Source organism: Xenopus laevis, chromosome 3L (genome assembly GCF_017654675.1).
Source record: "Xenopus laevis strain J_2021 chromosome 3L, Xenopus_laevis_v10.1, whole genome shotgun sequence".
Lineage (NCBI taxonomy): Eukaryota > Metazoa > Chordata > Amphibia > Anura > Pipidae > Xenopus > Xenopus laevis.
The window spans coordinates 27,093,623-27,107,192 of NC_054375.1; the positions used below are offsets into that span (position 1 = coordinate 27,093,623).

The following is a 13,570-nucleotide window of genomic DNA, read 5'->3' on the forward strand; positions in this document are numbered from 1 at the left end:
CCTAAGCCAGAACAGAATTAAACAGCATTACTTGCTGCAGCCACACAGACTTTTCCCTGGAGTTTCACATACAATATCGTGCTCTTTTGACACACATATCTTACACTATATATATATATATATATATATATATATATATATATATATATATATATATATATATATATATATATATATATATATATATATATATATGCCCAGTATATGGCTCAAAGGACAACCCCCCCCCATCCACGCAGTGGCGTAACTAGTTGTTACTGGGCCCCATAGCAAATTCAATTTAGGGCCCCAAAATATTTATAAGTTGGCCTATTTTACCAAGATATATTAAAATTGCTAATTAATTAGGGTCTCACAGGGTCTGCTTCCTCTATAGTTACGCCCCTGCATCCACGGGTTCTGTAAAAAAGCACAAGAGAATTTGCTCGACAGAAACAAAAAGTGGAACAGGACAACAATAAAATCTAACGTTAAGGGTAAGGCCACACTGGGAGATTCGGGGAGATTTAATTGCCTGGCGACTAGTCACATGTTCTTCTGGGCGACAATCTCCCCGATCTGCCTTCCCCTACCTTCCCACCGGCTATAATGAGAAATCGCCAGCGGGATGGCACACGCGGCGCTTCATTTTCCAAAGTGGCACTTCGTTTTCCGAAGTCGCCCGACGTTTCCTCGTGAGGCATTTATGGGTGATTAAACCTTAATTGTGAAAATGTTCATATATTATTTGGAAGCCTTACCAATGTTATCTTTTTACTGAGGCTAAATGAACTGCTAGAATATTCAGCTATTCTGGGAGTTAACAGTTTCCAAGCTGTTCCTCTCCCGGATTGGCTGAATGTGACACAGCCTCAAGCCTTTATCTGTGAGAGCCTGGAATTGGTCAGATTATTCCTGAGAGCTGGAGGAAAACACAGATAAATAGAGCAGGGGCTGTTGCACAGCACAACACAGAGAGCTGATCCTTTGTGCTTCCCCAAAAATGGGGGTCAAATTTAGGGGGCTCTTAATGCTCCCGTGCATCCTGGCTGCATTTATCCATGCACAGACTGATGTGGACCAGAAATCGGTAAGAGAAAATCTCTCCGTCTCTCTCAGAGGTCTGAAGGTTAGATTTATGATTCTTCTGAAGGGATATTTGCTGTTGTACGTCTATGACCATGTGGGTGATATTTTTTTAAACATTTTTTTAGCTAATGCATTCAGAATGAGGTTATTTGCATTCAGAATGATGCTGATCTCCATTTGTGATAAATATATTCAATCTAGTACATTCTAGCATGAACAGCCCCGGGAAAATTGCTGTGTTGACGCTATTTAAATATAAAATAATAAATAAATACGTTGTTCATGTTGCTGCCCTACTTTGTGCTGCTGTAGATCAGAGTCTGTACTAAATGAGCATTAAGCTGGCCATAGACGCAAAGATCCGATCGTACGAATCAACGTACAATCGGATTTCCCGTACAAAAAGGTTCCACCAAAGCTAGTGACAGTCTCCCTCTGAAAATCGTACGATCGGCAATACACGCAAAGATATCACCCGTAGCCGACAGAATTCTTTTAACCTGTCCGATAGACCGATCTCCGCCAGACAAAAAATGACTCTCCACACACGGTCTGAAAATTGTACGAATTCTCGATTCGTACGATCAGATCTTTAACTGTAGTGGCTTTGTCAAATTGTTTGCCTTGGCCAAGACATTCTCTATAGATTTCCATAGAATATCAACATCTCATTATGGGTTTGACCCATAGTGGGGGCGTAACTACAGAGGAAGCAGACCCTGCAGCAGGGGGTCCCACGAGGCCCTAAATAATGAGCAATTTAAACCTATATTGGTAAAAGAAAGAGGACAACCGCTGGTTATATTGGGGGCACTGAAATGAATTTGCTGTGGGGCAAAGTAACATCTAGTTATGCCTCTGGCCCACAGAATAAATACTGATCGGGAAGGTACTATGTTCTCGCATCTACTGTCCCTATTGGAAACCACCATTAGCGAAAAAACAAAGGTTTAGCTAGAGCTGACAAGGCAACCTTCTGTGCTACAAGTGTAGTTCAGCAGCAGCGTTTTGGGTCTACAATTTGCATTTCTCACATACCAGCTGCACTTAGCAGACATATCCCTACTTAGCACATAACTAATATTTACTCAGTACCGCTCTGTAGGTTGCTACAATGTAAATGAAGAGAAAAAATGTAAGTTATGTTAAGAAAAAGCACACAATAACTTGCATATGTCTTACATGTCAGGGGACCTTTGCAACCAACCTTTTTACCCGTGAGCATCAATCAAATGTAAAAAAAGAGTTGGGGAGCAACACAAGCATTAACAAAGTGTTGGGGTGCCAAATAAGGGCTGTGATTGGCTCCTAAGTGTACTAGCAGCCTACAGCCTCTGTTTTGCAGTACATCTGGTTTTTATGAAACCAAAACTTGCCTCTAAGCCTGGAATTGAAAAATAAGCACCTGCTTTGAGGCCATTGGGAGCAATATACAAGGGTTGGTTCACTGCTTTAATGTGTATAGCCACATGTATGATATCCATCCTTTCAACCCACAGGTTAATTGTCAGATAGTCCAGGCCATCATTAGTCTGGAAGGTCCTATTCAATCTGTGCTGAAAACACAAAGCGTTGGCAGACAGACGTAGCCAGCTCTAGATTGTGTTATCACGGCTGGTGTGGCCGTCTCTATGCGCCAAAGTTTCGGTCACGGTTTAAGGGTGGAAAAACATATGCAACAGAGATAAGATATTGATAATCGTATCTTTATTTGTAGAGTTTTTTTTTTTTAATTATAGTGGGCTTGAGGGTTGCGTTACTAAAAAACTTACATTTGTTTTACCTGTGAAAGGTTGCTAAAAAATAATTCTTAAAGGAGAAGGAAAGCTCCAATCCAATAGGGGGTGCTGAATTTAAGGGCACCCAAGGATTGTAATTGCTTACCTAATACCCCACGGTTTGCCAATGGTTTGTGGTTTGCCAAGTCAGGCAAAGAGGATGCCACACAAGCAGATCGGCACAAATGCTGGTGGGACAAACCTTTGTCACAAAGGTCATCATGCCTAGGTGGTTGGTGATCCCCATTAGTGTGTACCTAATTACAAGGTATGTCTAAGGCTAACCATCAAAAAGCTGGACCTATTGTTTCTATGAAACGTGAGCATAGACCTTTCACTAAGTAATATCCTAGTACCTCTCCTTGTTCCTTAGTTACAGGCATGATGACAAGCTCTTTTGAGGCAGGGGACAATTCAGAAGAGAACAAAACATATTTGTAGTGTTACAGGTATGAGATCTGTTATCCAGAAAGCTCAGAATTACAGAAAGGCCGTCTCCCGTAGACTCCATTTTATCCAAATAAAAATCTTCATAGTCACATTTTTAAAAATGATTTCCTTTTTGTCTGTAATAATAAATCAGTACCTTGTACTTGATCCCAACTAAGATATAATTAATCCTTATTGGAAGCAAAACCAGCCTATTGGGTTTATTTAACATTTACATGATTTTCTAGTAGACTTAAGGTATGAAGATCCATATTAAGGAGAGATCCATTTTCCAGAAACCCTCTGATCCTGGGCATTCTGGATAAAAGGTTCAATACCTGTGTTATATAGATTCTATTTAACAAATGGTACTTACTTTATAATGTCACCCACTGTAACCTGTAGCGCTTAATATCCTCCTATTTGTGTCCGTAAGTTACCCTCCTTTTTAGATTGTAGCTCTATGGAGCAGGGAGCTCTCTTGGACACTTATATTATATCTTAACTGTAACTATACTTTTTATTTATTATTGTAATGATTCCCTGATTGTTGTTGTATGAATTTATAGTTCTGCTGTACAGCACTGCGTACATAAATATCGCTATATAAATAAAAATGTACATACATATGCATACAAATGGAATGCCTCTCCAGTTTGCTGTGTTTATGTCCTAACGTGTTTCATAACATCTGGAAAGAATTACAGCAGCACGATGAAAGAATGCTAATAACTGGATTCAGCCAGAAAATTAGGAATTTCTTCATCTCTCTGGTGGTTTAATGCTTGTTATTGTGTAAAAGGTTTCCTATTTTATTCCCTTGAAACACGGAATTGTGGGGGACGGCTTTGCACAATGCAGACTGCCAGTTAATATATATCAATTTTCAGAATTTGTGAATTAATCCCCCTGCTGCCTCTTTCTTTAGCCAACGGTGGCCTGGTAGGAAGAACAGAAAGAATCTTATAGTTTCCACTCAACCACCAGATATGAGACACTACAGGAAAATAATAAAAAAGCAGCAAGCCCAACACAGACCTGACTATTCTTCTGGTACACTAGTGATGACACCAGTATACATTAACTTGGGGATGCACCAATAATTTTGTATAGAAAACTAGATATCTGTCATATTTACTATACACATAATATATCTAATATAAAGATAGTTTGCTATTGACTTGGACCCACCCCACGGTTCCATGATACTGAAGAATTATGGTTGCTGATATTATATTGTTATTAAACCATAACATAGTCCTGTTTTGGCATTAGAAAAATGAATGGACTACCTCCAGCAGTAATTGCATCAATAAAGAACAAGAGAGCAAGTTGGATTTTTGCTGAAGGATCCTCTTTGTTGGGTTGCTGGTCCTGGAGATCTGGACAAAGGCATGCTGGGAGCTGTAGTTGAGGAACAACAGAGATGTTTCTATAAATCCAGTAAATAAATTTATCAGTCAGTGGCCCAAATATTGCAAAAGGATCCTTCACTGAGAATCTGTACTGCATAGTTTTCTCTCATTGATTCATATAATTATAGCTGGAGGACACATTTTGTCTAGTTCTTAACACCTAAGCAGCACTATGTCTGCTCAGCTTTGACTATAGTATAACACTTGCAAGCAAAAGTTGCACAGTAAACTCCAGAGGGTAAAAAGTGTGCGCCGGCCCCCCTGCAAAAAAATCTGGTCTGGTGCATGGCAATCCCTACTCGGCCGACGTTCTGCCCACTCCCTGCCCCATGCCTGTTTCCTGCCCACCTACAACCCGCTTCTCTGCCCACAGGTAGGAGAGCAGCTGGGGAGGTGGGTATTCTTTTCAGCTATAGAGGAAGCAGACTTTGTTGTCTAGGCCCCTTTGTTCCCCGGGCCCCCCTGATTGAGGATCTGCTTTATATATATATATATATATATATATATATATATATATATATATATATATATATATATATATATATATATATATATATATATATATATATATAGTCAAATACAAGAGTCCTCTGCACTCAACCCATTATCAATATATTTAAGACAGCGACATTTTGTGCATACTGCTACTAAAAAATGCCTTACCCTTTAAACAAAGCAGGGATTGTTTGTCCATATATTGCAATATATTTAAGCTGGCCAACTACGTCAAAGTCATCCCATATCTGGCCAGTCCTATGCTCAATTTGATCTGATTCATTAAGAATTCTGTTGCTTCATTATACATTTTACAAAGGGACTTGGTTTTACCTGCAACTTAACTTGCTGCTTTCAAAGTAAACCTCCATACTTGGCTGCCCTTTTATTAGACACCAGTGGGATCACCTGACTATAGCTGGGAAGGGTGGGAGCTACAACATGGAGCTGGTCACTGCTCCTGTATAAACTATAACAAACAAGGGAAAGTTGTGCTCACCACTATTTTTTAAAACCATTAGGCGGGGGTGCAATGAGGCTGTGACCACAAAATACATATAGTCAAATACAAGAGTCCTCTGCACTCAACCCATTATCAATATATTTAAGACAGCGACATTTTGTGCATACTGCTACTAAAAAATGCCTTACCCTTTAAACAAAGCAGGGATTGTTTGTCCATATATTGCAATATATTTAAGCTGGCCAACTACGTCAAAGTCATCCCATATCTGGCCAGTCCTATGCTCAATTTTATCTGATTCATTAAGAATTCTGTTGCTTCATTATACATTTTACAAAGGGACTTGGTTTTACCTGCAACTTAACTTGCTGCTTTCAAAGTAAACCTCCATACTTGGCTGCCCTTTTATTAGACACCAGTGGGATCACCTGACTATAGCTGGGAAGGGTGGGAGCTACAACATGGAGCTGGTCACTGCTCCTGTATAAACTATAACAAACAAGGGAAAGTTGTGCTCACCACTATTTTTTAAAACCATTAGGCGGGGGTGCAATGAGGCTGTGACCACAAAATACATATAGTCAAATACAAGAGTCCTCTGCACTCAACCCATTATCAATATATTTAAGACAGCGACATTTTGTGCATACTGCTACTAAAAAATGCCTTACCCTTTGTTTAAAGGGTAAGGCATTTTTAGTAGCAGTATGCACAAAATGTCGCTGTCTTAAATATATTGATAATGGGTTGAGTGCAGAGGACTCTTGTATTTGACTATATGTATTTTTTGGTCACAGCCTCATTGCACCCCCGCCTAATGGTTTTAAAAATAGTGGTGAGCACAACTTTCCCTTGTTTGTTATAGTATATATATATATATATATATATATAAACAGTTGTTCTGTAAATGGAGCCTCAAGCTGTGAATTTAGAGATTTCACCCTATGCAAAATAATATATTTGCTGCTTTTTTTTCTTGTTTAAGGTGGATTGTTACAGCTCCGCTGATGGGTCCATCTATGATTATGGGGCTACTACATTAGACGGGAGTCAGTTCATCCCTTTCAAAGCCTACCAAGGGAAGTACCTCCTGTTTGTGAATGTGGCCACATTCTGAGGTCTGACCATGCAGTACCAAGGTAGGACTAATAGAAACTAGTATTCTGCTTTAGCTGAACCCCCATTTGCTTTATGGGTTTTCTTTTCCAATCTCCTTGGTCACTTTAAACTGCTTACAGGAAATCTGCCCAATATGCTGAACATTTTCTTATATACATAAATAACTATTGATTAAAGACTAGTAAATGCTGGAGGGGTTGAACTTGATGGACCTGATGTAACTTGTTGATTTGCTGTTATGGGTTACTGAAACTTGAACCAATTTTGACTATATTATGCCCATCAGTTCCATAAAGAGCTAGATTTCACACATGATTTTCTATCCCTATGAGGTTGGTAGCTCTTCAGGGTACAAGTTGGTAAAAATGTGGGGTGAGGGTTAGCAGGTCCAGGTCAAAGTGGATCTATCCAATATGTCCCTTGCACCCTGGGCACCAAAATATGGGGCATACAGTGAATGCAAGAATTGTGGTCTAAAAATGCATCGTTCTTGGTATGGTGCAAATGTTGAGAAGATCACTTTAACACCCCATTTAGCCATAATGAACATAGTATTAAGGTGTTGTTCACCTTTAAATTAACTTTTAGTATGATGTAGAATGCGGCATTCTGAGACAATTTGCAATTGCTTTCCATTTTTTATTATTTGTGTTTTTTAAGTTATTTAGCTCTCCAGTTTGCAATTGCAATCTGGCTGCTTAGGTCTAAATTACCCTAGCAACCATGCACTGATTTTAATAAGAGACAGGAATATGAATAGGGGAGGGTGTAAATAGATATATGAATAATTGTAGCAATATCAATAAATGTGTAGCCATACAGAGCATGTGTTTTTAGATGGGTTCAGTGACCCTCCCCATTTGAAAGTGGGAAGGAATCAGAAGAAGAAGGCCAGTTGAAAAGTTGCTTAGAATTAGCCATTCTATAACATACTAAAAGTTAATTTAAAGGTCAACCAACCGTTTAACCATAGACATGCCAGTAAAATCTTGACAAAAATGGCTTCAAGAGCAGCTCATTGCAGAAGACTGATTCAGAGCAGTTCACTGTAGAAAGTGGATTCAGAGCATTACATTAACCCCAGACACGCTTATGGGGATTGCCTCAGTTGTCCTTGATCTGGCCCTACACTTTTCTATCCCTGAGGTCAGATGCAGTATCAGTTTACTTAAATACAATGTCCCAATTGCATATGTGTTAACCGTGTAATAGATATACGTATATCTTTTGAAGGAGCCCCACGTGATAAGGCATGCCTTTACCCTGAAGGTACACAGTCCTAAAACATAAGTCCTCGGAAGCACATTAATGACCTAAATTGCCCCCTACACTTTGGCTGGTCCCTTTTGCTATGTTAGTCTTTAAATACTCATCCCTGCCAAGTCTGTACTCAAGTACACACAAGAAAAAAATTTTTTTTCCAAACACTTAGGCTTGTATACACAAGCACCTTTATCTCTCAGACTCTGCAGGATATTAGAAATGGGTGGGTTGTCATTCTGGGAGTGGTAAATTGTGGAGGATGACAGCAGCTATATATCATTGCACAGATTTGCCTTGATCCAGCTAAACCCGACAGCAGACTGATTTCATTAGGGCAGTGGCACATTACTAGGTGTTAATTGCTGCAATCAGGCCACTTAAAAAAACAGATGAAATAGCACTGGATTACAGCTTCATTCTTTGGCAGTTCATTTTCCATGAGAAAGTAACACTGGCCTCTAAAGTAAGCATTTAATTATGATAAAATATAAAATGCAATGGAGGGTTGAAAGAAAAAATGCCACATATTTAAGGCCTTCGTGGAAAAGTTAACTTTTATATTACATATATAGGACCTGTTTTCAGTGTCGGACCCCGGCGGGGGCCCCGACCCTCGTGGGCCCCCGCCGGGCCAGACCACCTCTAATAGTATAAAAACTTTGAAAAAGTTTTCGGCGATGCGCATCGCGTCGCCGCTTGCGCATGCGCATTGCCGCTTGCTCAACGCGAAGCGCTGCTCGCGCATGCGCATGGCGGCGGTCGGGCGGCGGTCGAGCGGCGGGGGGTGGGGGGCCCTGGACCAGCAGTCCCGGTGGGCCCTGGGCCCCCCAGTCCGACCCTGCCTGTTTTCCAGAATGCTTGGGACCTGGGGTTTTCTAGATAAGGGGTATTTCTGTCATTTGGATCTTCATACCTTAAGTCTACTAGAAAATCATTATAAACATTAATAAACCAAATAGGTTGGTTTTGTTTCCAATAAGGATTCATTTTATCTTGGTTTGGATCAAGTAAAAGGTACTGGTTTTATTATTACAGAGAAAAAGGAAATCATTTCTAAAAAATGTGAATTATTTCATTATAATGGAGTCTGTGGGAGATGGCCTTTCTATAAACTGGAGCTTTCTAGATAACAAATCCTATACCTGTAACAATTATTAAAACTGCAGCTCTTCTTATTAGTGTTGAATGGGTCAGAAATCCAGCTCTCGTCTGCTGCTTTCCAGCCTCCACCCAACCCAGTCCAAAATCCTTGTCTATTCCTGCACCAGGTCCAGCCACCAAAGGGGAGGGGTCAGCACTATTACATGAGCAAAAGGGAGGGGCTTTGCTTGAATTTTGACCTGCCGCCTGTGCATCTGGACTCGCTTTGTTGGCAAGCACCCGCTCTTCCAGGTTTCATCTCAATTCGCTCATCGCCACTTAATATTCATGTATATGGGAAGAAAATAGCATCACGCAGCAAGGTTTTCATCACTGTAACAAATTGCAGGGATTGTGTTGTGTGCTCCTAAGTAGCTTTAAAGGGCACCTGTTGGGCAAAAATATTCTCCCCAACCAAAGGTTCGAGCTAATAGAGCCTGTACTTTTTTTTTTTTTTAATATAAAAAATATTTGCCCCCCGCCAGAGCTAGGACACGCTCTCACCAGGAGGAGTTCCCGGTGCGAGTGGCATAGCGTACATAGCACATACGCATAATGAGCTTATGACATCACTTAACACACACAATGAACTAATCGCAGCATTAATTCATTATGCATGTGCCCCAACATGGTCACTCGTACCGTGCGATCCCTCTCAGTGCAAGTGTCCTAGCGCTAACAGGGGCAATTTAAAAAAATAAATAAACTACTGTTACCCCCAACTGGAGTGCGGGCTCACACCTTTGGTTGGGAATAATATTTTTGCCCAACAGGTGCCCTTTTAGGTGTTTCTTACTTAAAGTTTAGTTCTTGTACGCTTTTCTATATTCTTTAACTTCAGTTTTCTATTTTTTTGCAGAAATGAATGCACTACATGAAGAATTAAAATCCAATGACTTCGTTATTTTGGGATTTCCTTGTAATCAGTTTGGGTTGCAGGAGCCTGGAAGAAATGATGAAATTCCTTTGGGACTTAGGTAAGTGGGTTGAGCACAGAAAAGCCAGTACAGGTATGGGACCTATTATCAAGAATGCTCGGGACCTGGGGTTTTCTGCATAATGGATCTTTCCTAATTTGGAAGTCTACTAGAAAATCATGTAAACATTAAATAAACCCAATAAACTTGTTTTGTTTCCAATAAGGATTAATTATATCTTCGTTTAGATAAAGTTCAAGGTACTGTTTTATAATTGCAGAGAAAAATTAGATTATTTTTAAAATTTTGGATAAAATGCAGTCTGTTGGAGACAGCCTTTCTGTAATTCAGAGCTTTCTAGATAACGGATCCCATAGCGGCACAATGATTTGGGAAATTACTTTTTTGTGTACTAGCAATGGATTATAGGGAAATCAGTTTGCATCAAAGTATACAAAAGTGGGAGTAAAATGAAAACCTCTTTTTATAAGCAGCACTAATTTAGGTGTTTCAGTGCAAGTGAGTTTTCATTTTATTTTTTAACTAAACCGGGACAATGAAATTTTTTTTTGCGTGGTACTTAAGCCAAAATCAGCACAACAAAGGGTCAAGAAAGGGGGCTGTTTATACAGAGCTCATTATCTCTGGTTAATCTAACAGCTAATTACATTGAAGTTAGTAAACTGAGGATGGGTTGTTTATACAGTTCACAAGTTAATATAACAGCTAATTACAAGGAAGTTAGAGTAAAAAGCTAAATAATTCTCTATTACCGCTTTATAGTGAAAACAAATAATTAATTAACAATGGCAAACTTTACTAAAAGTGTAACTGTTTTTGACTGCCAGGTATGTGCGTCCCGGGGGAAACTTTATTCCAAACTTCCAGTTGTTTGAAAAGGGAGATGTCAATGGGCGGAAAGAACAGAAATTCTACACTTTTCTCAAGGTATGAAATTAAAACCTTTTATTATATAAAGCAGAGAGCTGCTAACAACATTGGCTTATAGAGTGTTGAAATAAGGTGTAGCCCCCCCGTCAGTACTGTCAATCAAGCTCTTTTACAATTACACATACAACCCCTATCTCTGTACATTGATCCAAATAATTGGCATAATGTGTCAGATAAGCAAAATATGAAATTCCCTAGGTGTTTCCAATTGTACAATATCCAAACAATTTTGAATACCAATCACATAACTCTGCCTGTGTGTGGTCGGCTCCAGTAAAAAGTCACTTGCCTGCCAATGGAGTGTAATCATTTACAAAATTATATGTTTTTAAAAGGAACCAGTATTTCATAGTACTCCTTAGTTTTCCAAATCAGCATACTTTTAAGTTTTCCCCTATTCTCTTCACCTCGAATAGTATTGTGCAGGAGTTTTGTAGAATGGGCCTATATAAATATTTTTTTTGTTTTTATTGAAGTTAACACATTCAGATATATTACAAAATATCTATTATTGACAAGAGAATCAATACAGAAACTCAAACCAATGGTTGATAGCAAAAAAAATATTAACCATATTTAATTAATGAATTAGTTAATAACTTATTAGGGATGCACCGAATCCAGGATTTGATTCAGGCAGTATTAGGACGAATCCTTCTGCCCGGCTGAACCAAATCCTAATTTGCATATGCTTATCTTTCTGCTTATAAATATATTTTAACTTCTTTATCACAAAGAACTCATGCCCTCCTGTTGGTGACACCTTTGGTAACCCAGCTTTCAGACTGAATTGGGAACCCCTAAAGGTCAATGACATCAAGTGGAACTTTGAGAAGTTCCTTGTTGGACCAGATGGCCGTGCAGTGAAACGCTGGCACCCCCGCACCTCTGTCGCCCAAGTGAGAAGAGACATTGTGTCTTACATAAAGTTACAGCAGGGAACGCAAAGACTTCTTATGCTTGGACTAGAGCAAAAGTAAAATCATTACAGTGATGTTCTTGTAGTTCAATCCATGTTTGCTGTGCTCATGTATGTGTTTTGAGTGGTCAGTTGGAGATCCAAGGGAATCTAGAAGCTATCTGTATGAAGGCCAAGTCCAAAAGCATTTATGTGTGGGACTTGGCTGGAAACCAGTGCTGGGGCAGATGCTACTTAGTGCATTCAGGCATCTGTGCCAGGCTGGGATGGGCTTCATAGTGTTACCCTTAGCTCCCAACTTTCCTATTGAACACTAGAATGGAATGTAATTTGTGCCAATAGTCAATAAATAACATTTGTTTGTAAACAGCCTTCCTGAAGTTTGAATGTGTTGAATAATAAAATATCGTTCAAGGGATATAGAGTGACACAAACTTTTATCTTGAAGACATCTGTGATGAATTAGAGCTATGATTGTCATAGTCTGCCAATCGGTCTCTGTGTTTAGTCTATAACAGTGGAGGAAAACAGTGGCCCTCCAGATGTAGAGCTATTACAACCAGAACCTTATCAGTTTGAGGATGTTGAGGATTTTAGGCTTGTAGGAGGTCTTCAGGAAGCCCATTCCAGGTCAACACAAATACTTCCAAACCATTCATTGAACTACGCGCAGTATAGGGAGCCCTATATCATTAACTGAAGGCAACCCTTGATACTGGATCTAAAACATTTGTTGTCCTTTGATGGAAATTCATCTAGTGAGTGATGAATGACATTGAGTAGACCTGACCAAGTGCTGGATCACGTAAATAGGGTTGAACCCTATGAGTGGAATGTTATAACAGATGCTGAGCTTTGTTCTAGCAACCAATCGGCAGTAAGCATTTTCTGGTCTACTGTTTGAAAGCAAACGTCTGCGAAAACAATGTACTTTATAACTTGTACCAAATAACTTGCAACTCTGAGTCAATAACAACAGTAGACCAGACTTAACTGTAACTATTTTTATTTATTATATATGTGTGAAACCATATGAAAAGGTGAATATACATAGAGCCTATAAGGTAATGTTTCTGACAAAATCCAGTAAAATATACTGTACATCCCCAACTAAACTGATAAATAAATGTCTTGGACGATTAGTCATCTGGGGACTGCAAATGGTACATTTTCTTACTAAGCAAATGTAATTGATATTTGTCCATTTCAACTTATAGAACATTGACAGGCTAGGCTGCCCCCTCTGTATTGAAGATATAGTCAGGTTTCTGTCATTCCGCAAACATACCCTACCTATGTATAGGTACAGTTTGGCTTTATTTTTAATTTTCCTGAACTAGGTGGGAATGTATAAGGTCTTTTATTGTGTGCATAGAATATCCTTTTTTTACATATCTGAATTTCTACCTAAAGTTGGAACTGCCATACTGCTTGCTGCAAATGACCTTCTCCATGGTCTTTATCTGATAAGCTTTATGTAGTAATCTAAAATAGATACAGTAACCATCAACTTTTGGAGGCTTCAGGAATTCTTTTTTAAATAATTTCCTACCAACCAAAAGCTACTCTACAGAATTTTATATATATATTTACTTTTTATAATTACTTTTATA

At 39.1% G+C, this 13,570-nt stretch overlaps 1 protein-coding gene across 1 annotated transcript; it reads left to right on the top strand.

The window, feature by feature from the left end:
* The first annotated feature begins 906 nt into the window (after positions 1 to 906).
* On the top strand, positions 907 to 12,326 carry gpx3.L (glutathione peroxidase 3 L homeolog). Its single transcript, NM_001091850.1, is given in 5 exon segments — positions 907 to 1,069; positions 6,634 to 6,787; positions 10,030 to 10,147; positions 10,936 to 11,035; positions 11,776 to 12,326. Coding segments are annotated over 5 exon segments (702 nt in total). The 5' UTR covers positions 907 to 982; the 3' UTR covers positions 12,019 to 12,326.
* Positions 12,327 to 13,570: the final 1,244 nt, after the last annotated feature.